This window comes from Hevea brasiliensis, chromosome 13 (assembly GCF_030052815.1).
Source record: "Hevea brasiliensis isolate MT/VB/25A 57/8 chromosome 13, ASM3005281v1, whole genome shotgun sequence".
Taxonomy (NCBI): domain Eukaryota; kingdom Viridiplantae; phylum Streptophyta; class Magnoliopsida; order Malpighiales; family Euphorbiaceae; genus Hevea; species Hevea brasiliensis.
Genome location: NC_079505.1, coordinates 32,052,611 through 32,079,326, shown reverse-complemented (window position 1 = coordinate 32,079,326; position 26,716 = coordinate 32,052,611). Strand labels below are relative to the sequence as shown.

Sequence of the window (26,716 nt, the reverse complement as noted above, 5' to 3'; positions counted from 1 at the left end):
TAGGTGTTAACCATGGTCTATGAGGTTCATAAAATGATTTAGAGAAATCATTTATGGCAAGAAAGAGTTCTGATGATATTAAGAGTTGATATCATGTCTCATTGCCAATTAGTGATGAGCTTAGTAAGTCACACACATACACAAGTTATCACCTATTTAAATATGATTTAATTAATAAATTAAAGAGTTTAATTGATTAATTAAATAGGTTTGATTTGCAATTAAATTGCAAAGTCCCTAGCATGACTTGAAACCAAATCTAGATTATTGGATGTGTAGTATAAATTAAATTTATATTTAAAGTATTTAAATATAAATTTAATTAATGAGAAATTAATTAATAGAGATTAATTAATTAATTTATATTTGATATAAATTAATTAGAATAAGAAAAATAATTATTTTGGGTTAAGAACTCAAAATTAAGACACAGGGGCATTTTGGTCATTTCACAGTGTGACACGTGGCACCATGAGATGGTGACACATGGGATTACACATAAGCTTGCCAAATGTTTTTTAATCATGTAAGATGACTAAAATCAAGATTAAATATAGGTTTGACACTTGGCACAATGTGATTGGGTCACTTAAACCTAGAGCTAATCAAAGGGTGACATGTGGCAAGGGTTTAATGTGTTAACCTAGCTATTTAAGTGTTGTTATGAAAAGAAAAGCAACCAGCAGCCACTCCTCTCCTTTGTCACGCCACTTTGAGGTTTTTCATCTATTCTTCTTCATCTCTCATCAATTCAAAGAGATTAGCCATCAATCTCTTGAATTAAGAACACTAGAAATTGTTTCTAGTGTCCTGTTTACATCTTTAATCTTTTAAAAGGCAGAACTTGAATTTCTAATTAATAGAAAAAGCTTTAGAAGCTATTCAAAGGCTGTCATAGGTGTTCTTGGTGTGGACAAGCTAGAGGGACAACATCTAGTATCCTGAAGACGAATCTCAAAGGCGCAGACACGCTGCAGTACATCAAGAGGTTAGTGTAATCGTTCTTGATTTAATCTAGGGTTCTAAAATTAATCTGATTAATTTTAAAATCTTAAATAGCAAATACAGATCCAAAAACATATTAAAAGAGTTTTAATATGTTGTTTATCATTGAAATTAAATAGATAAAAATAAATCTTGCATGATGCATGTGACCCTAGGTGAAAATTTTTAAATTCAATGGTATAAACTTGTGTTTTTCATGCTTCCGTTCCTTCAGCCCCAAGCCCCATTACAATCAAATGAAAGACCTTCTGATTTATGTCATGTATATGATCAAAAGTAGCAGAGATTAGATAGATAAGCAAGCTTATAGTAATGCATTTTCATTGAATTGAATTTGAGAGTAAACGCAATGCCTAAACAAATGAGAGATAGAGTGATCATTCTACTATATGAGAATCTTCATTATGGCTTAATTAACTTTTTGATGAGAATGTTATATTAAGTTAAGTTCTAATGTTTATTAAATAAATATGTTTATAATATTTATGATACTTTGAGAGCTTAGTTTTGTGCATGTTTATGATGTGTATGTTTTTGATGTTTATGGGAAGATTAGATATAGTTATTATTTTTTGTTTTAGTTAGTTTTGATCGAGGACAACCCAAAGCTAAGTGTGGGGGAATTTGATAGTTGCTTAAAATGTCATGTCTTTATTATTTTAGGTTTAAGTTTGCTTCTTATTTAATTAGCTTGTTAATGCTTATTTTTATATTATTAGGTATTTACAAAAGTATGGAAGAGCTTATAAAGCATAAAGAGGTGAAATGAGCACAAAAAAAAAAGCAATGCATACATCAAGCATTTTAAGGCATATGGAGGTGCAATTTTAACGAGGACTTAGCCAATGACAAAATGGGCTTATAGGTGTGTTATTCATGGTATTTGAATGCTAAGGGTGAAAAACAAAGAGATTTGGACATCAACCCATATTGAGTTTCTTTGGACAACCTTAATTGGTAGGTTTAATTGTTTAATTTAAGGCCCAAAATAAAATAAAATAAAAGTGTGTGGGTCTTCTAGGTTATGCAAATGGCAGATCTGTATAAAGAAAGTTGTTTTTAATTTGTTTTCCTGCTTTAACTAGGATTCTTGAGCCCTTCTACTCATAGTGGTTAAATTCTCTCTTTGTGAATTCAAAGGTATCGATTGCTTGATCTAGTTGCTAGTGTGATTTCTTCTTCTTCCTTTTGGCTTGTGAAGTGCTTCTACCTCCTTTGGAGTATGTGGCATCAACATAAACATCATATTCAAGTAGATAAAATTTCATTCACAAGAGGCAGTATGCTTTTCTCTCTTCTTTTGTTAATTTATTTATTTTTAATATTCTTAGTTATGTGTGAGTAGTTTTGTAATTCAGTAGAGTATGAAATATGTTATCATGAGACTTTAATTTGAGTTTAATAAAATCCATATTTGTTCTATATTGAGTATCACTTATCTTTTGGTTTATCACTTATCTTTTGGTTTATTTTATGAACGTTGAATTATGATTAATTACGGTAGCCAACTAATTAATTGTGTATAAAAACATATTGCAAAGTTAAGATAATTTGAGTACATAATAGCTTGAATAATCTGACTACAAGTAGCACATAATGATTTATTTCATTATAAAGATGAGTGTCTAAGTTAAATGAACAATGTTGAATCAGTTTGTTACCTTGAACTGAAATACTTTTCTAATTATTAATGCTATCACTAAACTTGATTATAAGTTGCTCTAGTCTTTAGATTGCGTGCGATGGTAAGGGATTAATTGTAGAGCACTTCCTGATTAATCTAATCAGTAAGGAAAGATAAGGAAGTTGCTAAGTTCTATAATCAATTTACTTAATTGGATAAATTTACATCTTTATCAATTATTCATAGATGTTATATGGTGGATATATCCTCTCTACTGAATTTGTTACTATCTGATTGTTTATTACATTCATAAGTGTTATTAGCTTTAAATTTATATTCTATCATTTTTAGTTTTAGCTTCAGTAGTTTAGTAATTACAAATCAAAACCTCCTTTTATTTTACTTTGCATATTCAATTTGATTGATTAGGTGCTTATTTTGTGAGTTCTAAATTCTTTTTATTTATTTGTGTATCTAAGATTTATTTTCTTGTTTGCATTTACTCATTCCCTATAGGATCAACGTCTGCTAACCCTATATACAAGTAGTTTAGGTAAAGTATTTTTTTAATTGATGCATTTAGCATGCATCACAGAGGCCAAATACAAGATCAACCACTCATGGGTTCAATGAAGCAAAAACCAAAAAAAAATATCAAAATAGTGCAATTTATTGTATATGACTTCAAAAATTATTGTGAAATTTATTGCGTATGACTTCAAAATTTATTGTGCATGTAGTACACATTTCCTTGGGTGTATGCTATGTGTCTTATCAAGAACCAAATCAGATGAACAAAAATAGGCAGATTAAGAAAAATGAAAATTTGGAAAAACTCAGCCAGAAAACAAAAAAGGCATAGAAAAAGTTGACTAGGTAATTGCAGCAAGTTACTGGAACAATTCTAAATTTTTCAGAAAATTTGTAACCATGTCAGAAATTGCTTGCAAGATTTAAAGAAATGCAACAGTGGTCTTGAATGATAAAAGAATAAATTCATGCTAAAGAAACTAACATGAAAGCTATGCTTGATATGGACTCATTAGTGAAGAAGTTAATAACAGTCCAAGAGTCTGGACTGAATGCCGAACTGTTTTTTCTTTGTTCAGAATGCCTAATTATCCTTTTCAACAAATAAGAATTGCTTAATGATAAATCTACCAAAAAACAATTCTCTAATAATAAAGAAACCATCAATTGATTTATGAGGCATGTCATCTCAAAGCAAAGATGGAATTAACAACTATTGTACACTTAAAGGATAGCAGCACCCTATACACCGATTTTACAATTTGCAAAAGTGGGTCTAGGATAGCACAACACATATTATTGCATTATCTCTTGAATTATGTTACGTGTTTCATAATAAATCAACCTTATAAATAAATGGTCATAAAGCTGAACCTAAATTATGGAAACAGAAACAATAAGAAATTTAACCAAATACTAATGATTCTCTTGCCTGGTTCTATAATCAATGCTCCAATACGGATAGTTCCCTTTGTTCCTGAATACTGTGATAATTGCTGTGATATATATGATGAATAAATTCTATAGAGATCCGATTCTTCCCTGCTCTTGTGAAAAATATCATCACGAGAGCTGAAGGCTGTAACCATAAGAACATGTTAAAAGCTTTACTAAATGGAAAGAAAGAATAGTAGTAGCCAGCATAAAACAAAATAAAAAATATAAAACTTCATGTTACTAACCCTTGTCTTTATAAATCACATTTTCAGAAAGCATCCCTTCAGGAAAGCAAAGATTCCATATCCTGTTGCACATAAAGACAGTAGGAGGATCCACAAAAAGGCCTCTTCCACTATACCTGTGAAAATACATAGTATAAATGATTAATCACATTCAACCCTTGAAGACTTCTCTAAATCATTTTTCTGAACTACAGTGGCAATGCAAATGAGCAGAGTGGATCGTAAGTTTGGTTCAGCTCATTTGGTTATATGTGTGTGTGTCAGTGAAAGTTGACTCATTGTTTACTAGATTCATGAATAGATATAAGATTTGTAAATGTGGACGAGAACTAAATTGAAATGGATTTCAAAAGACAGCTCTCAAATTCACTCATATAAGGTTTTTTCAAGTTTATGAACACAACCTAAATTCATGACTATTCAATTAAAGAAAACTATCAAATCTCATTTTAAAATCCTCCATCCAAACATAAGATAAATGAATTTGACAGTTTTTGTTCAAAATGTAATAGCTCTAATGTTTGGTGGTGATTTCATACGGAGATGTGTCATGCAATGCCCTATAACATGGTGATAGCTTAAAGCCAACATGGAGCTATGCACCCAGAATTAGTGTTATGTTGCATAGCGGTCACAGTTTAAAACCATAAGGCTGTAAATTAGCCAACTTAAACTCAATGCTAGGATGCCCATGCTCTCTTTTATTTATCTTGAAGTGACCTTGCATAAACATTTACAAAGCAGTCCCATATTTAACTGGCACCTTCCAAGAAGCATATGGCATTTTCTTTGAATTTTTTCACTCCCTATCTACGATATTGAACTGTGTTTGATGAGGAGCCGATTGCACCATTGATGCACCAAGGTCCAAAGCAAAAAAGCTTTAAGGCATAGTGTTCAAACACATTAACAAGCTCAACATGATGGAAGAATTCAGTTTAGAAGAGGGAACACTCAAGAACACCAATTTCATGGTGGTTGGTATGCTAGCCGAACCATTGGCACACCATGGAGAGGAATCAGTTCAACCACTTGGGACCAAGGTCTAGGCTGCCCATTCATAAACCATTTCACACTCCACATGCCCAATTGATGGAGAAGAATTTGTCCATTTGCATGCCAAATAAGGAAAAAGTATCAACTCCATTTTTGGGATACACCAGCAGCCCAACTTGACACCTGTTTTGTACACTTTTCAAAGCTGCATTTTGTCTATCAAGGACTTTTCGATCTGATTATATCTGATTGTGCCCATACTATTTATGTTTGAAATTATTTTCCATTTTTGCTTAAGAAAAGTGTAATATCCAAGCATGGGAAAACACATTGCTTATTACTATGCTTACTGGACTATCTTCTTTAAAAGGAGATTTCTCCTTCATTTTAAACAGATTTTGAAGATCAAAATAGAATTCTCTCATTGGAGAGCTTTGCAAATATTCTTGCAATCTTAATTCTTCTTAGAACTTAATCCTACTCTTAACAAATTTCAACCTAGTTTGTTAAGTTTCATTGCACATTCAAGGTTGCTCTTCGATCTTGGAATTTTGGTCTTGTTCTTGGCTATTCCCTTTGCTTGCTTTTGGTTCTTCTTGGCCTCCATTAAAGGGTTGAAGCTGCTTGGGTTTGATTTCTTGTTTTGGAGACGGTTGGGACAAACTTCCTCTTGGTGCGTCTTGGTCTGTCCTTGAGGAATCACAACATTTGATATCAAAGCTTTGGTGCTCTCCAAAACAGGTCTATTTTGTCTCTTTTAGTGGGTTTCTTGTGTTAAAATTTCTGTTCTACTTGCTTCTTCTTTCAACTTGAAGATCCTTCTTCCCAGCTTGTGTTTCTCCTTGTGTTGTTGAATCTGTTTTGTATTACTTTTGTGCTTCCATCTTGCATTTTTCCTTCTTTAAAACATGTGTCTTTGCCTCTATAAAACCTTAATTGTGAAGTGTTGTGGCTATTGTGTGGTTCATTCTTCTACATCTTGTTGTTACAAGTTAAAAATTCTGTTTTGGTACAAGTTGTTCTTGTTAAAAAAAAAAAGTTTTGTGTTTGATGATGAGATAAAATATATATATATTCAAAAGCAAAAGAAAAAGAATAAAAAAGGAAAGAAAAAGAAAGAAAAGAAGTAAAGGAAATTGTTTGAACATTGTTGTTTTATGGGCCGTACTAAAAAACCTAATACCAAACCTGCCCAGAAAATTCTCCAATTTTAGAGGGATGTTTTGCATACCAAATTAGGCCTAGGTATCAAATTTGATGGCCAAATTCCACTGTTTTCTTGGTGAACCCTGTAGAAAGAGATGATTCTCCTTAATTTCAATTAATCTGTACATGGGTAAATATATACAATTGATTCCTATGATTGTGTTCTACTAATTAGAAAAAAATCCTAAATAAGAAGAAATCCTAAATAAAAATACAGAATACAGAATATACAGAGAAATAATATAGTGATTGACTTTCCATAACACTCCCCTCAAGTTGGAGCATAAATGTTTAATCATGCCCAACTTGTTACAAATGTAATCAATCCTAGCTCCATTCAGAGCTTTTGTGAAAATATCTCCTAACTGCTCTCCAGTTTTGATGTGTCCTATTGAGATGATCTGTTGTTGAATCTTTTCACAAACAAAGTGACAAATTTAACATTCTGATTCAGCACTAGATCGAGAAACTACATTCTGCTTCTTGCTTCTCCAAGACACCAAATTTCCTCCAACAAAAACGCAATATCCAATAGTTGACCTCCTGTCAACCTTAGATCCAGCCCAGTCGGCATCTGAAAAACATTTAACATTCAAATGCCCATGATTATCATATAACAAACCTCTTCCTAGTGCGCCCTTCAGATAACACAAGATTTGTCCCAAGGCTTTCCAATGAGCAACAGTTGGGGAAGACATAAACTGACTTACCACACTAACGGCATAAGCAATGTCAGGACGAGTGACTGTAAGGTAGTTTAATTTTCCTACCAATCTCCTGTATCTCTTTGGATCTTCAAACAACTCACTATCCCCTACTAACAGTTGTAAATTTAGAGTCATTGGTGCACTACAAGGCTTAACATCTAATTTTCCTGTCTCTGTTAATAAATCGAAGACATATTTTCTTTGAGACAAGAAAATACCCTTCTTACTTCTCATAACTTCAATACTCAAGAAATACTTTAACAATCCCAAGTCTTTGGTCCGAAACTGGGTTTGGAGAAAGATTTTAAGAGATGAAATACCTGCAGAGTCACTCCCAGTGATGATAATGTCATCCACATAGACTACCAGGAGAATTAAACCAACCTCAGATTGCCTATAAAATACTGAGTGATCACACTTACTCTTTTGCATACCAAATTCCTGTACAGCTTCACTAAATCTCCCAAACCAGGCCCTAGGACTTTGTTTCAAGCTGTAAAGAGACTTTCGAAGCCTACAAACTTTACCCAACTCTCCCTGAGCAACAAACCCAGATGGTTGCTCCATATACACCTCCTCCTAAAGATCACCATGAAGGAAAGCATTCTTGATATCCAATTGGTACAGGGGCCAATCATATGTAGCTGCTAAAGAGATAAATAAACGAACAGAAGTAAGTTTAGTTACAGGAGAAAAAGTGTCAGAGTAATCAGCCCCATATGTCTGAGCATATCCTTTTGCTACAAGACGTGATTTTAACATAGTCACAGAACCATCAGAATTTAACTTTACTGTAAATACCAATTTGCAACCAATAGCTTTCTTATCAATGGGCAAAGGCAATAATTCCCATGTACTATTAGCATCTAAAGCCTCCATTTCCTCTTTCATAGTAGCACACCAACCAGGATGAGACATGTAGAAAGAGATGATTCTCATTGATTTCAATTAATCTATACATGGGTATATATATACAATTGATTCCTATAATTGTGTTTTACTAATTAGGAAGAAATCCTAAATAAGAAATCCTAAATAGGAATACAGAATACAAAATACACAGAGAAATAAAATAGTGATTGACTTTCCATAACATAGTGATTGACTTTCCATAACACTCCCCCTCAAGTTGGAGCATAGATGTTAATCATGCCCAACTTGTTACAAATGTAGTCAATCCTAGCTCCATTCAGAGCTTTTGTGAAAATATCTCCTAACTGCTCTCCAGTTTTGATGTGTCCTGTTGAGATGATCTGTTGTTGAATCTTTTCACGAATAAAGTGACAATCAATCTCAATATGTTTGGTCCGCTCATGAAACACCGGATTAGAAGCAATATGAAAAGCAGATTGATTACCACACCACAATTTCGCAGGCAGGGAGGTCTTAAAACCTGTCTCATCTAGTAATTGAAGTATCCACATTACCTCACATACTGATTGTGTCAGGGCTCTGTATTCGGATTCAGCACTAGATCGAGAAACTACACTCTGCTTCTTGCTTCTCCAAGACACCAAATTTCCTTCAATAAAAACGCAATATCCAGTAGTTGACCTACTGTCAACCTTAGATCCAGCCCAGTCGGCATCTGAAAAACATTCAACATTCAAATGTCCATGATTACCATATAGCAAACCTCTTCCTGGAGCGCCCCTCAGATAACACAAGATTTGTTCCAAGGCTTTCCAATGAGCAACAGTTGGGGAAGACATAAACTGACTTACCACACTAACGGCATAAGCAATGTCAGGACGAGTGACTGTAAGGTAGTTCAATTTTCCTACCAATCTCCTGTATCTCTCTGGATCTTCAAACAACTCACTATCCCCTGCTAACAGTTGTAAAGTTGGAGTCATTGGTGCGCTACAAGGCTTAGCACCTAATTTTCTGCTCTCATCAATAGATCGAGGACATATTTTCTTTGAGACAAGAAAATACCCTTCTTACTTCTCATAACTTCGATACCCAAGAAATACTTTAACAATCCCAAGTATTTGGTCTGAAACTGAGTTTGGAAGAAGGTTTTAAGAGATGAAATACCTGCAGAGTCATTCCCAGTGATGACAATATCATCCACATAGACTACCAAGAGAATTAGACCAACCTCAGATTGCCTGTAAAATACTGAGTGATCACACTTACTCTTTTGCATACCAAATTCCTGTACTGCTTCACTGAATCTCCCAAACCATGCCCTAGGACTTTGTTTCAAGCCATAAAGAGACTTCCGAAGCCTACAAACTTTACCCAACTCCCCCTGAGCAACAAACCCAGGTGGTTGCTCCATATACACCTCCTCCTAAAGATCACCATGAAGGAAAGCATTCTTGATATCCAATTAATGCAGGGGCCAATCATATGTAGCCGCTAAAGAGATAAACAAGCGAATAGAAGTAAGTTTAGCTACAGGAGAAAAAGTATCAGAGTAATCAACCCCATATGTCTGAGCATATCCTTTTGCTATAAGGCGTGCTTTTAACCTAGCCACAGAACCATCAGGATTTACCTTTACTGTAAATACCCATTTGCAACCAATACCTTTCTTACCAGTGGGCAAAGGCAATAGTTCCCATGTACCATTAGCATCTAAAGCCTCCATTTCCTCTTTCATAGCATCACACCAACCAGGATGAGACAGTGCCTCATCAATAGTGTTAGGGATAGGAACAGAGTCTAAAGAAGTAACAAAACACCGAGAACAAGAAGACAATTGATTATAAGAAACAAAAGAAGAGCCTATAGGGTAAGTACATGAACGTTTACCTTTACGAAGAGCAATGGGTAAGTCTAGATCAGAATCATGGTCAGTATGAGGTACAGGATCTCCCAACGAAGTAGCTGGTGGAGGATCTGAGTCAGGAATCTCCAATCTCCTGGAATAAACATGAACAACGGGAGGTCGAGTAGGTCTAGAGACAGAAGGAACAGGCTGTGGGAGAGGACTAGACATTTGTTGGACAGTATATATTAAGAGATCATCCTCCTCCCACTGACTCTCATACACAGATGATGGAGGAAAAAATGAAGTGGACTCAAAAAATGTAACATCTGCAGAAACAAGATAACGATTAAGAGTAGGAGAGAAACAACGGTACCCTTTTTGGAGTCGAGAGTACCCAAGGAAAACACATTTGAGAGATTTTGGATCCAATTTAGTAACCTGTGGACGAACATCACGCACAAAACAGGTACAACCAAAAATACGGGGTTCAATAGGGAATAAAGATTTTGTAGAAAACAAAGTAGTATAAGGAATATCCCCATTAAGAACAGAAGACGGCATACGATTGATCAAAAAACATGCCGTAGAAACTGCATCCGCCCAAAAGTGTTTAGGTACTTTCATCTGAAAAAGAAGAGCACGATTTACCTCAAGAAGATGACGATTTTTTCTTTCGGCCCACACAGGAAGACTGATGAAGAATGCCATTTTGTGTCATATAAGGCTGAAATTGTGCTAAAAAGTATTCTTTGGCATTGTCACTTAATATGCGAACAGAAATTATTAAATTGAGTTTTGATTTCATTACAAAAGGCACAAAAAATAGAAAACAACTCAGAACGATTCTTCATTAAATATAACCAAGTAACACAGAATAATCATCAACAAAAGTAACAAAATAACGAAATCCAGTTTTAGATGTAACAGAACAAGGACCCCAAACATCAGAATGAACTAACTCAAAAGGGGATGAAGCCCGTTTATTGACTCTAGAAACAGAAGGCAAACGATGATGTTTTGCAAACTGACACGACTCACATTCTAGTACTGATAAAGACTGAAATTGAGGACACAGCTTCTTCATGGTAGACAAAGAAGGATGACCCAATCTACAATGAGCTTCAAGAGGTGTTAAGGCATCGAGCAAACAAGCCACCGCGGTACATGATTTTCGAATGTAGAGACCACTGACTCGCCCTCTACCAATAATCTGCCGTCGTAAGATCCTCAAACAAATCTTGGTCGAAAAAAGAAAATGAACAATTTAAGGTACGAGTAAGTTTACTAATGTAAAGTAGATTAAAAGAGAATTTTGGTAGACACAAAATGTAAGACAAAGAAATTGACGAAGTCGGGTTTGCGCCTTCGAACCCATGACACAAGAAGTAGAACCATTAACTAAAGTAATAGTAGAGGAAGTGAGATTAGACTGAAAAGCAGATAGAAGACTAAAATTACCTATCATGTGATCTGTCGCACCAGAATCAATAACCCATTTGGATGAAGAAGACACAAGGCATGTAGTGGATTTACCTGACTCAGCGATCGCAGTGACAGGGGAACTAGTAGGCTTTAGAGATGCCTGATACTGGGAAAATTATGCAAAATCCTCTGCAGATACCAAAATAGTTTACTCAGACGAAGATATCAGAGAATTCTCTCACGCCATATTTGCCATCTGTGATCGCTAATTTTTCCTCTGAAGTTGCGGACAATTATATTTTGTATGGCCAGGCTCATGGCAATAATAACAAATGACTCCTCTTGAGTCCTGATTAGAACTAACCTCTCCATTACGCTGATTACTTCTGTTGTCCGTAATTCCTCCTCTACTTCCTCTTCTATTACCCTGTTGTCCATTTGGATTACGGCTAATAAGAGCACTACTGGCAGGCTGTGAAGATTGAGTACTCTCTGTACGAAGGACCCGTGTGAACGTTTCATGCAAAGAGGAAATCTCGTAATCGAGAGAATCGAGATTTAGCGCCTCATACTCAAGGAAGGCCTGCAAGAAAATTCATAACAGCATTGCTCTGTTGGGCTCTTTGAACTTTCACATCAGTACTAAAAGGCAACAATACATTAAGTTCCCCATATACCCGTTTAAAATCCATAAAATAAGCCGTGAGAGACTTATCCTCTTTCTCAGCATGGTAGAATGCCTTACAAACATCATAAATACGGGAGATATTCCCTTTACCAAAATACAGAAAATTTAAGTAATCCATCAATTCCTTAACAAATTCACAGTGATTAATTAAACTAATTACCTCACTATGAATCGAGTTCCGAAGCTGCAAAAACAACCGAGCATCCTCCCTTAGCCAAGTTTGTCGTGTATCATCATTGGGCGGATCTTTAGTAAGGTGATCATCCTTATCAATGCTACGCAAATAGACCTAACAGTCTTACTCCACTGCAGGTAATTCGAACCATTAAGTTTGTGCTCCGTGATCTTAGTCATCACCGGAATCACATCAGAAATAACATTCTTATTGTCTGCCATTTGTTGAGACAAAGAAAACTAACCGAAACGCTAATCCAAAGTGCTTATAGCAGCAAAATAACCCAAAATCACAAATCAAGCAAATACCGAAATAGGATCTGAGAGCCAAACCTCAGAAATCTTTTAATGGTATCTTTGGATCGTGCAACAAAGACACAGTGGTGGAATGAGGGGTTGAAACGCTTGGCCGGCCAAGGTCTCTCCTGAGCTGGGTAGTGAGAACAAATAGTCACCCTAGATTGATGACCTGCTCTGATACCATGTAGAAAGAGATGATTCTCATTGATTTCAATTAATCTGTACATGCGTATATATATACAATTGATTCCTATAATTGTGTTCTACTAATTAGGAAGAAATCCTAAATAAGAAATCCTAAATAGGAATACAGAATACAAAATATACAGAGAAATAATATAGTGATTGACTTTCCATAATATAGTGATTGACTTTCCATAACAAGACAATGCCTCACCAACAGTATTAGGGATAGGAACAGAGTCTAAAGAAGTAACAAAACACCGAGAACAAGAAGACAATTGATTATAAGAAATAAAAGAAAAGATAGGGTAAGTACATAAACGTTTACCTTTACGAAAAGCAATGGGTAAGTCTAGATCAGAATCATGATCAGTATGAGGTACAGGATCTCCCAACGAAGTAGCTGGTGGAGGATCTGAGTCAGGAATCTCCAATCTCCCGAAATAAACATGAACAACGGGAGGTCAAGTAGGTCTAGAGACAGAAGGAACAGATTGTGAGAGAGGACTAGACATTGGTTGGACAGTATATATTAAGAGATCATCCTCCTTCCCCTGACTCATACACAGATGATTAAGGAAAAAATAGAGTGGACTCAAAAAATGTGACATCTGCAGAAACAAAATAATGATTAAGAGTAGGAGAGAAATAGCGGTACCCTTTTTGCAGTCGGGAGTACCCAAGGAAGACACAATTGAGAGACTTTGGATCCAATTTAGTAACCTGTGGATGAACATCACTTACAAAATAGGTACAACAAAAAATACAGTGTTCAACAGGGAACAAAGATTTTGTACGAAACAAAGTAGTATAAGGAATATCCCCATTAAGGACAGAAGACGGCATATAATTGATCAAAAAATATGCCGTAGAAACTGCATCCGCCCAAAAGTGTTTAGAAACTTTCATCTGAAAAAGAAGAGCACAAGTTACCTCAAGAAGATGCCAATTTTTTCTTTTGGCCACGCCATTTTGGGATAGGATATCTACACAGGAAGACTGATAAAGAATATCATTTTGTGTCATATAAAACTGAAATTGTACTGAAAAGTATTCTTTGGCATTGTCACTTCTTAATATGCGCACAGAAATATTAAATTGAGTTTTGATTTCATTACAAAAGGCACAAAAAATAGAAAACAACTCAGAATGATTCTTCATTAAATATAACCAGGTAACACGAGAGTAATCATCAACAAAAGTAACAAAATAACGAAATCCAGTTTTAGAAGTTACAGAACAAGGACCCAAAACATCAGAATGAACTAACTCAAAAGGGGATAAAGCCCGTTTATTGACTGTAGACACAGAAGGCAAACGATGATGTTTTGCAAACTGACACGACTCACATTCTAGTACTGATAAAGACTGAAACTGAGGACACAGCTTCTTCATGGTAGACAAAGAAGGATGACCCAATCTACAATGAGCTTCAAGAGGTGTTAAGGTACTGGAGCAAACAAGTGACCGTCGTACATGATTTTTCAGAATGTAGAGACCACCTGACTCACGTCCTCTACCAATAATCTGCTTCGTCGTAAGATCCTCAAACAAACACTGGTCAGGAAAAAAGGAAACAAAACAATTCAAGGTACGAGTAAGTTTACTAACAGAAAATAGATTAAAAGAGAATCTTGGTAGACACGAAACAGATGACAAAGAAATTGACGAAGTCGGGTTCACAGTTCTAGAACCCATGACACAAGAAGTAGAACCATCAGCTAAAGTAACAGTAGAGGAAGTGAGATTAGACTGAAAAGCAGATAGAAGACTAGAATTACCTGTCATGTGATCTGTCGCACCAGAATCAATAACCCACTTTGATGAGGAAGACATAAGGCATATAGTGGATTTACCTGACTCAGCGATCACAGTGACAGGGGAATTGGTAGACTTTAGAGATGCCTAATACTGGAAAAACTGTACAAAATCCTCTGCAGATACCAAAATAGTTTTTTCAGATGAAGATACTGTAGAATCCTCTACTGCCATATTTGCCATCTGTGATCGCTGATTTTTCCTTTGAAGTTGCGGACAATTATATTTTGTATGGCCAGGCTCATGGCAATAATAACAAATGACTCCTCTTGAGTCCTGATTAGAACTAGCCTCTCCATTATGCTGATGACTTCTGTTGCCTGTAATTCCTCCTCTACTTCCTCTTCTATTACCATATTGTCCATTTGGATTACGGATAATAAGAGCACTACTGGCAGGCTCTGAAGATTGAGTACTCTCTATACGAAGGACCCGTGTGAACGTTTCATGCAAAGAGGGAAATCTCAGAACTGGAGAAAATCTGAGATTTAGCAGTCTCATACTCTAAAGGAAGGCCTGCAAGAAAACTCATAACAGCCAGTTGCTCCCGTTGGGCTTGCTGAATTTTTACATCAAGACTAAAAGGCAACAATACATTAAGTTCCTCATATACCCATTTAAAATCCATAAAATAAGCCGTGAGAGACTTATCCTCTTTCTCAGCATGGTAGAATGCCTTATAAACATCATAAATACGGGAGATATTCCCTTTACCAGAATACAGAAAATCTAAGTAATCCATCAATTCTTTAACAAATTCACAGTGATTAATTAAACTAATTACCTCACTGTGAATCGAGTTCCGAAGCTGCAAAAACAACCGAGCATCCTCCCTTAGCCAAGTTTGTCGTGTATCATCCGTAGGTGGATCTTTAGTAAGGTGATCATCCTTATCAATGCTACGCAAATAGATCCTAACAATCTTACTCCACTCCAGATAATTCGAACCATTAAGTTTGTGTTCCGTGATCTTAGTCATCTCCGGAATCACATCAGAAATAACATTCTTATTGTCTGCCATTTGTTGAGACAAAGAAAACTAACCGAAACGCTAATCCAAAGTGCTTATAGCAGCAAAATAATCTAAAATCACAACTCAAGCAAATACCGAAATAGGATCTGAGAGCCAAACCTCAAAAGTCCTTTAATAGTGTACAGGATCAGGCAACAGCACACAGTGGTGGAATGAGGGGGTTGAGGCGACGCCGACGATGTTGATCGAACTCGAAACGGCCGGTCGGCGGCCAAGGTCTTTCCTGAGCTGGGTGGTGAGAACAAATAGTCACCCTAGATAGATGACCTGGTCTGATACAATGTAGAAAGAAATGATTCTCTTTAATTTCAATTAATCTGTACATGGGTATCTATATACAATTGATTCCTATAATTGTGTTCTACTAATTAGGAAGAAATCCTAAATAAGAAATCCTAAATAGGAATACAGAATACATAATATACAGAGAAATAATATAGTGATTGACCTTCCATAACAAACCCGATATTGCATCTATTTGGCTAATTTGGAGTCCGAAACTCCAAACTGATTTGTGAAACTTCTAGACCCGTTTTTTCTTATTAAAATAGACAATTTGGTTGCCTTTAACACAATTTTACAGATTTCCTTCATTTGCATATACTTGCCTCTTATTTGGTGTCTTTCAATTTTTGGTCTCTAGAGTAGCATACACCTTTATTAATATTCATTTTTGCTCTAGTTTGTGCTTGAACACGTTTTAAAACTTGATTAAACTTGTTGCCTTTGTGAAGAGTTAACCTAGTTCTAACAAAAACTTTGAGGGCAAGAATTGAGTGGAAAGAAGCTAAAGTGGTGAGCACATTAAGAGGGCAAAAGCCATTAATTGAGTGAAAGGCTTTTAGTGGTATTAAAATTAAGTGTCAAGTAAGAAAATTAGTGAGAAGAATTATGTTTTATACTAACATTTTTTGCAGGTATTAAATCTCTCAAGAAGTAAAAAGTGAGAGGAGTGAAAGAGGGGTTGAGAATCCTTTCTACCAATAAGCTTTGGGTCAACATTTAGAAAGGATTTCAATGACTTTAGCCTCACTGGCGGACAGAATTGAGAGGCTTGAACAGAGTAGTGGGAATGGAGGAGTTGGAAGGGTGAATAGGAATGGAAGTCATAGGCCAACTATGGCTGGATCTAATAGGGGCCTAAGGGCAACACCTAAACCCCCTATGGATGATTTGGGTGATGATTATGAGGAAGACCAAGATGTTGATGATGAGCAGCAATCCTATGCCTATGATGATACATATAAGCTGAGAGGTATGCGAGGTAGAAGAGGTAGAGGAGTTAGAGGAGTTAGAAGAAATATGATGGACACAAGAGGGAGAGCTAGGATAGATAACAATGTCAATGGAATCAAAATGAAAATTCCTCCATTTCAAGGAAAGGCGAATCTGGATGCTTACTTGGACCGAGAGAGAAGAGTAGAGCTGGTGTTTGATTGCCATAATTATAGTGAGGATAAGAAGGTGAAGTTAGCTGTTGTGGAATTCACAGATTATGTCATTGCTTGGTGGGATCAACTAATAGCCAAGAGGAGAAGAAATAGCATGAGGGGAGTAAAAACTTGGGAGGAAATGAAACAAGTGATGAGGGACAGATTTGTACCTCAACACTACTATAGAGAAGCATCAAAGATTGCATGGGTTGGTGCAAGGAAATAGGAGTGTGGAAGAGTACTTTTAAGAAATGGAAATGGCTATGTTGAGAGCCAATATTGAGGAGGATAGGGAAGCCGCTATGGCTCAGTTCTTGAAGGGATTGAATGTGGATATTGCTAACATAATGCAATTGCAACACTGTGTTGAGTTGGATGACATGCTAAACATGGCTATAAAGATTGAGAAACAACTAAAGAAGAAGAAAGCAATGAAGTTTGGAGTGGGGATGAATGCGGCAACCACTTCTCCATGGAAGCCGAATTGGAGTAAGGGAGTTACCAAAGATGAAAAGATGGTTTCTAAGAAAAAGAAAGTGGAGATTAAGGTGAGTGAAAAGCCACAAGTTATTGACAAGGTAAGGGGCCTAAACTTCTATTGGGAGAACTAGAGACATCAAGCGCTTTAGGTATTTAGTAAATGGCTATTATGCATTACAATGCCCTAACAAAAGGATCATGATAATGAGGCCGAATGGGGACATTGCGCTCGAAGATGATGAAGTAGATGATGATGATGTGAGTGAGAGTATACCACACTTGGAGGAGGATAGTGATGTAGAGCATGCCATGGGCGGTAATGTGCTTATGGTGAGGCATGCTTTGAATGCACAAGTGAAAGAGGACAAAGGTAATGAACTCCAAAGAGAAAACATCTTTCACACTGGGTGCTTGGTGAATGAGAAAGCATGTAGTGTGATTATAGATAGTGGGAGTTGTGTGAATGTGACAAGCACCTTGGTTGTGGAAAAGCTCGGATTGCCTACTACACCGCATCCTAGGCCATACAAACTTTAATGGCTGCATGAGCGTGGTAAAATCAAAGTGAATTGGTGTTGTGGACGCCTTTGTGGGACAGCACTACTGCAGACGTGGGCATGGAACCAGCAGCACCAAGGAAATTTGATTGCAGCAGAATTCTTGGGATCTAGCATCTTTATTTCAGTTGTTATTTTTCTATGCATAAATTAGGGGATTAGCTTTAGTAACTAATTTCCTTGATATTAGTAATTTCCTTTATATTAGGATGATTTTTTTTCCTATTTAATAGAAACTTATTTATGGAATTTCTTTATACCATGTAAAGCCTATATAACAGGCCGAGTATTATGAAATAAAGGAAGCAAAAAAAAATTATCTCAATTGTTCTGTGAGGTTTGAGACTCTCTCTTAACGAGTCTTGAGGTCTTGGGCTCTCTCCGACGAGTCCTGTTTTTCTTTTCTGTCATCATAGGTCCATCAAGAGGGAGAAATCGCAACAAAGGGAAGGCTACAAGTTTTGGAGAGGACATCGTAGTTCATCATCTCATGACTCGATCCCTGATTCGTGAACATAACAAATTGGTATCAGAGCCTGACATGGGGGATTCCAATGAACTGCGAGCTCTTATCCGTGAGACGTCAGAACAGAATGCAGCAAGAGTTGCCCAGGTGGAGGCGCAGGTTCAAGATCTAACTCGGCAACTGAGAGAATTCATATCTGTCATGGGCAGGACCAATGGAAGGGGAACGGACACTGGAATCAGTGGAAGCTCTTCACGTCTGAATACTGCTACAGGGCCAGAAGAAAGACTAGAGCTGCGACAGACTAGAGGCATGGTACCGAGATATGCCAAGTTAGAATTTCCAACATATGATGGTTCTTATGATCCCCTCATCTGGCTTCATCGTTGTGAGCAATTTTTTCTTAATCAGAAGAAGCCATAAACCGAGAAGGTCAGTCTCGCAGCTTTTCATATGACTGGGGAGGCACAATTATGGTTTTACAAGTTGGAACAGGAGGAAGCAGACCTAGTTTGGCATTCTTTTAAAGAATACTGCAATCTAAGGTTCGGGCCATTACTGAGAGGTAATCCTCTCGGGGAACTGATCAACTTGAAGCAAACAGGGACAGTGGAGGAATACTAGAAACAGTTTCAGAGCTTGCTAGCTCGTGCTGATTCAGTTCATATAGATCAACAGGTCAATTTTTTTACTGCAGGATTATCTGAGGCGATTCGTTTGGATGTGGAGATGCAAAATCCGCCCAATTTGGGGACTGCAATGAACTTGGCGAGGGCCTTTAAGAAGAAGCAGCAACTAGCAAATGTGAACAACAGCCGACGCAACTTCTAGAATAATTCCAAAATTACTGCACCTACTCAATCTGTAACAAAACCAAAAGGTTCAGGAGGGAATAACGCACCAGCTTCTAGGAGGGAAAGTGTAACCACACCCTTCGTCAAAAGGCTATCCAGAACCGAAATGGCTGATCGGAGGGCAAAGGGACTTTGTTATAATTGTGATGAGCCATACACATTCGGCCATCAATGCAAAAAGTTGTTTTGGCTTGAATTGGAAGAGGGAGCTATAACCCAGACAGAGGGAAGTGAGAATGTTGCAGTTGCAGAACCAGCCATCTCCCTGCATGCCATCACCGGCCTCCAACATTCTCGGACTATGCAATTAATAGCCAACATCAGAGGTTGTTTAGTCACAGTATTAATCGATTCAGGTAGCACCCATAACTTCATCAGCAAAATTGCGGCACAAAAATTGGGAGCAACCCTGGATTCTCAAAGTGCTTTACAAGTGGCAGTGGCAAATGGAGAAAAGATTCCTAATATAAGCACGTGCAAAGAGACTATTCAAGTATCAGGTGAACACTTCCCTATCAAATTATATGTTATCCCACTAGATGGATTTGATGTGGTTTTAGGTGTACGATGGCTGATGACATTGGGCCCTATCTGGTGGAATTTTTCAACTCTCACTATGTGTTTCGAATTGGGAAATAGACAGGTCACCTTGCAGGAGCTCCAACCTGAACATAAACCAAGACTACAACTTCTGAATGAACAGCAAGCAGAAGGATTGGAGGGAATTCTTGAACAATTTGCTGATTTGTTTCAAGAACCCAAGGGGCTGCCTCCCATTCGTTCATGTGACCACCGTATATTCTTATTTCCTGGTTTAGCACCTGTGGTAGTCCGGCCTTACAGATATCCTCATTTTCAGAAAGAAGAAATTGAGAAGCAGTGTGAGGAAATGCTTAGCCAAGGAATCATCCGCCTTAGTCATTCCCCTTACTCATCACTAGTTTTGCTTGTTAAACGGGAGGGCACATGGCGTTTCTGTGTCGACTACCGGGAGCTTAATACTAAAACAATTAAAGATAAGTTTCCGATTCCAATAGTGGATGAGTTATTGGATGAACTCCATGGTGCTCGGTACTTCACAAAATTAGATTTGAAATCGGGATATTTCCAGGTTCATATGGCGGCTGAAGATGTAGAGAAAACAGCCTTTCGCACTCATCATGGGCACTTCAAATTTCTGGTTATGCCGTTCGGCCTCACCAATGCTCCATCCACCTTCCAGACATTAATGAATGAGGTATTTCAGCCTTACTTACGCAAGTTCGTTCTGATTTTCTTTGATGATATTTTGATTTACAGCAAAACGTGAGAAGACCATTTGCAACATGTCCGTATAGTGTTTCAGTTACTTCGCTCTCACCAATTATCCCTTAAAAGATCCAAATGTTCCTTTGGTGAAGAGCAAGTAGCTTATCTTGGTCATGTCATTAGTGTCGCTGGTGTTGCAATTAACACTTCCAAGATTTCAGCCATCCTGGACTGGCCACCACCTACTTCTATTAAGGCACTGCGAGGGTTTCTTGGGCTAGCAAGATATTACCGAAAATTTATTTGTAATTATGGACAGCTCACTAACCCATTGACGAGTTTGTTAAAAAAGAATAGCTTTCACTGGACTGCTGAGGCTGCCACTTCCTTTGATGCACTTAAAACTGCATTGTCGCAAGCCCCTGTTCTTCAACTCCCTAATTTTGATTATGAGTTTATAGTCGAATGTGATGCCTCGGGTGTAGGAATCGATGCAGTTCTTCAACAGAGCAGCCACCCCATTGCTTTTTTCAGTCGCAAATTGGCTGACCGACACCATAAACTAGCTGCATATGAGCGAGAATTAATTGGTTTGGCCAAAGCGGTGGTTCATTGGCACCCTTATTTGTGGGGAAGGCAGTTTCTTATCCGAACTGATCATTATAGTTTGAAATATTTGCTTGAGCAACGACTTACTACCTTGCCACAGCAGCACTGGCTCAGCAAATTACTTGGTTTTGATTTTCGAGTCGAGTATAAAGCTGGGCAACAAAATATCGTGGCTAATGCACTATCTCAACGAAATGAAGAACAATGCACTTTAATGACTATTTCACAACCAATAATGTCATTGTTGGAAGCTATCCGAGCTGAGATTAACACCATCGACTCTCTTAGTCAGTTACGGCGCCAAGTTGAAGATGGCGAGCTCGGTTCAGAATGGTCGGTATCCAATGGTCTCATTCATTACAATCAGCAGGTTTTCCTTCCATCAACTTCTCCATTAATTTCTACTATCATTGCAGAAATACATAAATAGTACTCATGAAAGCATCCAGAAAACGCTGCATCGCATTCGTAGTGAATTTTATTGGCGTGGCATGAAATCTGCTATCCAAGACTTTGTTGAATCTTGCACAATTTGTCAACAACAGAAGTCATCCAATTTGCATCCGGCTGGGTTGTTACAGCCCTTAGCCCTTCCATCTCAGATATGGTCAAATATATCGATGGATTTTGTGGAGGGTTTACCCAAGGCGAAAGGCAAGTCTGTTTTGTTTGTTATAGTTGATCGCTTTTCTAAATTTGCCCATTTCATACCACTTTCGCATCCCTATAATTCTGTAACCATAGCCCATGCTTTCTTCTCACATGTTTTTCGCTTACATGGATTACCTGAGTCCATTATTAGCGACCGTAATGCTGTGTTTACCAGTAATTTTTGGGGCAAATTGTTTCGATTGAGTGGAACCAAGCTGAATTTCTCTTCTGCCCATCATCCTCAAACGGATGGGCAAACAGAGGTTGTTAATCGCACTATAGAAATGTATCTCCGATGTTTTGTGGGTGACAAACCAACCAGTTGGGTGGATTACTGGTTGGTTTGTCTTCCTTGGGCTGAATACTGTTACAACACTTCCTTTCATTCAGCTTTACACACTACTCCTTTCCAAGTGGTGTATGGGCGAGAACCACCAAAATTGTTGACTTATGATTCGGGCTCTTCTCGCATAGATGCAGTGGACAAAGCCCTATTAGATCGAGATTCTGTTCTTGCAGACATTCGTCAACGTCTTCAGCAGGCTCAGCAACGCATGAAAACATATTATGATAAGGGTCATCGTGATGTTCAGTTTGCAGCTGGTGATTTGGTTTGGTTACGTCTTCTTCCCTATAGACGTCTTTCCCTTACCAACACCTCTTATCATAAGCTCTCACCCAAGTTTTATGGTCCTTACAAGATTTTACGATGCATCAGTAAAGTTGCATATCAGTTAGAGCTTCCTCCTTCAAGCCGGATTCATGATGTCTTCCATGTTTCTCTCCTCAAACCATTTAAAGGTGAACCTCCAGTTCAGGTTCTGCTCCTTCCTCCTGTTGTCGAAGGCCGGGTGGTACCCACTCCAGCTTCTGTCCTTCGCACCAGATTAAACAGAGGCACTTGGGAGATACTAGTGCAATGGGCACATTTACCAACTTCAGAAGCAACTTGGGAAGACCTTGACCAATTCCGCCATGCTTAGCCAAACTTCGAGCTTGAGGACAAGCTCCCTTCTCAGGGGGGGAGTGATGTTGTGCACGCCTTTGTGGGACAGCACTACTGCAGACGTGGGCATGGAACCAGCAGCACCAAGGAAATTTGATTGCAGCAGAATTCTTGGGATCCAGTATCTTTATTTTAGTTGTTATTTTTTTATGCATAAATTAGGGGATTAGCTTTAGTAACTAATTTCCTTGATATTAGTAATTTCCTTTATATTAGGATGATTTTATTTCCTATTTAACAGAAACTTATTTATGGAATTTCTTTATGCCATGTAAAGCCTATATAACAGGCTGAGTATTATGAAATAAAGGAAGCAAAAAAAAATTATCTCAATTGTTCTGTGAGGTTTGAGACTCTCTCTTAACGAGTCTTGAGGTCTTGGGCTCTCTCCGACGAGTCCTGTTTTTCTTTTCTGTCATCATAGGTCCATCAAGAGGGAGAAATCGCAACAAAGGGAAGGCTAAAAGTTTTGGAGAAGACTTCTTAGTTCATCATCCCGTGACTCGATCCCTGATTCGTGAACATAACAATTGGCAAGTTCTAATTTCTTTCTCTATTGACAAATACAAAGATGAGGTACTTACAAGGATGAGGTACTCATAAGGATGAGGTACTTTGTGATATTGTACCTATGCATGCGAGTCATATTTTGCTTGGAAGGCCAAGGCAATATGATAGGAAGGTGGTACATTATGGTTTCAAGAATAAATATTCCTTTGTGCATGAAGGCCGAAAGGTGACACTTGCACCTTTAACACCAATATAAGCTTTTGAAGACCAAATGAGGATCAAACAGTCTATGGATGAGAATATTCAAAGAGAGGCCAAGCAAAAAGAGAGAGAGAGAGAGAGAGAGAAGAAAGAGAAGAAAAAGAAAGAAGGAAGAATGTGAGGGAAAAGGAGAGGAGAGAAAACTGAAAAGGAGTGCAAGCAAAAAGAAAGGGCTCGGGTTAAAAGGAGAGTTGTGAGAAGAGTGGAGAGAAGAAAATCAGTTTGCTAGTAAGAGAAAAAGATGTGAGGCATGCCTATTTCTCTAGTAGACCAATTCTCATGCTAGTGTGTAAGGGAGCTTACATTACTTCTCTCTGACATTAACCCTCCCGTGCCTAATTATGCTATGTCTTTGTTGCAAGAATTTAAGGATGTTTTCCCTGAAGAGCTTCCTAGGGAGCTCTTCAGGGGGCTGCCTCCCATTAGAGGCATTGAACATCAAATTGATTTTGCGCTTGGAGCAACGACCCCAAACCGATCAGCCTATAGGACTAATCCTGAAGAATCAAAGGAGCTACAAAAGCAAGTTGAAGAGCTTTTTGCAAAGAGCTACGTGAGAGAGAGCATGAGTGCATGTGCCGTTCCAATGCTTTTGGTGCCAAAGAAGGATAGGACTCTGCGATGTGTGTGGATTGTAGGGCTGTCAACAGAATCAATGTAAAGTATAAACATCCCATATCTAGACTTGACGACATGCTTGATAAATTACACGGTGCATGCATATTTTCCAAGATTGATTTGAAAAGTGGTTACCATCAAATATGCATGAAATTAGGTGATGAATGAAAAACAAGATAAGACTCAATATGGATTATATAATGGTTAGTCATGCCTTTTAGCTTATCAAATGCACCTAGTACATTTATGAGGTTGATAAATCATTTCTTACGTCCTTTTCTTAGTAAATTTGTTGTTGTATATTTTGATGATATCCTTATATATAGCAAAAATTTAGATGAGCATTTGATTCATTTGAGGTTTGTTTTTGATGTGCTTAGAAAGGAACAATTGTATGCCAATCTTAAGGAAATGCACATTTTGCATGGATAAGGTGATCTTTCTAGGATTTGTGGTTAGTGGCAAGGGTATTGAAGTAGATGAGGATAAGGTGAAAGCCATTAGAGAGTGGCCTACTCCAAAATCCGTGAGTGAGGTTCGGAGTTTCCATGGATTGGCTAGCTTCAATAGGCAGTTTGTGAGAGACTTTAGTATCATTGCTGCACCATTGAATGAGGTAGTGAAGAAGAATGTAGGTTTTAAGTGGAAAAGGGAACAAGAGCATGCATTTAACTTGCTTAAAGAAAAATTGTGTTCTGCTCCTTTACTTGCCTTGCCCGATTTCTCTAAAACTTTAGAAATTGAATGTGATGCCTTTGGGATAGGTATTGGTGCTATTTTGATACAGGAAAGATGTCCCATAGCCTACTTCAGTGAAAAGTTGAGTGGAACTACTTTGAACTACTCCACTTACGACAAAGAGATGTATGCATAGGTGAAGCCTTTGGGGACATGGCAACACAACCTATGGCCGAACGAGTTTGTTATTCATAGTGATTATGAATCATTAAAGTACTTGAAGAGCCAAAACAAACTCAGCAAGAGACATGCTAGGTGGAGCGAAATTATTGAATCATTTCCATATGTGATTCAATACAAGCAAGAAAGAGATAATGTGGTGGCCGATGCTCTTTCTAGGAGGTATACTCTTCTTTCCATACTTGATGCTAAGTTGTTGGGTTTTGAATATATGAAAGAATTGTATGTGGAAGATGCTAATTTTGCCAAGATATATGAATCATGTGAGCATGTTGCATTTGATAAGTTTTATAGGCATGACGATTTCTTGTTTAGAGAAAACAAGTTGTGCGTGCTGAATTGCTCCATGAGAGAATTGCTTGTTAGAGAATCACATAAAGGTGATTTAATGGGTCATTTTGAGGTAGCTAAGACTTTAGATATCTTGAAAGAACATTTCTTTTGGCCACACATGAGGAGAGATATAGAAAAAATATATTCTAGATGCATAACTTGTAAGAAGGCTAAGTCTAAAGTTTTGCCCCGAGGATTGTATATGCCTTTGAATGTGCCCAGTGAACCTTAGGTAGATATATCCATGGACTTCATTTTAGATTTACCTAGGTCCAAGAAAGGGTATGATTCTGTTTTTGTTGTTGTTAACCGTTTCTCAAAAATGGCACATTTCATGCCATGTCACAAATCTAATGATGCTATGCATGTTGCAAATCTATTTTTCAAAGAAGTTGTTAGATTGCATGGTGTTTCTAGAACGATTGTTAATGATAGGGATGTGAAGTTTTTGAGTTCTTTTTAGAAGATTTTGTGGGGTAAGTTAGGTACAAAATTGCTTTTCTCTACTACTTGTCATCCCCAATCTGATGGGGAAGCTGAAGCTGTCAATAGAATAGTAGGAGCACTTTTGATTGCCATGATTAAATAAAATTTGAAATCTTGGAAAGATTGCATACCATCCATGGAGTTTGCATACAATATGGTTGTGCATTCTTCTACCGGCTTTTTTCCTTTTGAGATTGTTTATGGCTTTAACCCACTAACTCCTTTGGACTTGATGCCTTTGCCTACTAATGAGCTTGCTAGTCTAGATGGAAAAAGAAAGCGGAATTGGTGAAGATTCATGAGCAAGCACGGCAAAGACTTGAAAGAGTGAATGAGAAGAGAAAAGCCATATTCAACAAAGGGCGAAAACATGTGGTCTTCCAACCCAGAGACCTTGTTTGGGTGCACCTTAGGAAAGAAAGATTTCCTATTAAAAGGAAATCCAAGCTTCAACTAAGGAGTGATGGACCCTTTAAAATGCTTAAGAGAATCAATAACAATGCATACCGAATTGATCTTCCAGGTGAATATAATGTGAGTGCCACTTTTAATGTTACTGACCTTTCTCCTTTCTGTGCAGATGACGACAATTCAAGGATGAATTCTTTCGAAGAGAGAGAGGATGATGAGGAGCCGGTTGCACCATTGCCACACCAAGGTTCAATTACAAGGTCCGTGGCAAAGAAGCTTCAAGGC

At 37.6% G+C, this 26,716-nt stretch overlaps 1 protein-coding gene and 1 long non-coding RNA gene across 4 annotated transcripts in view; both read right to left on the bottom strand.

Moving 5' to 3' along the window:
- Positions 1 to 26,716, bottom strand: part of LOC110661201 (bifunctional dethiobiotin synthetase/7,8-diamino-pelargonic acid aminotransferase, mitochondrial) — a 74,472-nt gene that overhangs the window by 41,272 nt on the left and 6,484 nt on the right. For all 3 annotated transcript variants that reach the window (XM_058131977.1, XM_021819772.2, XM_021819771.2), the window contains exons 8-9: positions 4,342 to 4,457; positions 4,092 to 4,238 (exon numbers count right to left, since the gene is read on the bottom strand). In XM_058131977.1, coding sequence (XP_057987960.1) covers positions 4,092 to 4,238; positions 4,342 to 4,457 — 263 coding nt within the window. The remainder of the gene's footprint in view (positions 1 to 4,091; positions 4,239 to 4,341; positions 4,458 to 26,716) is intronic.
- Positions 12,674 to 13,927, bottom strand: LOC131171871 (uncharacterized). Its single transcript, XR_009142514.1, has 3 exons — positions 13,673 to 13,927; positions 13,398 to 13,462; positions 12,674 to 13,213 (listed from the first exon to the last, which is right to left on the bottom strand). It is a non-coding gene; the product is annotated as an uncharacterized LOC131171871 (long non-coding RNA).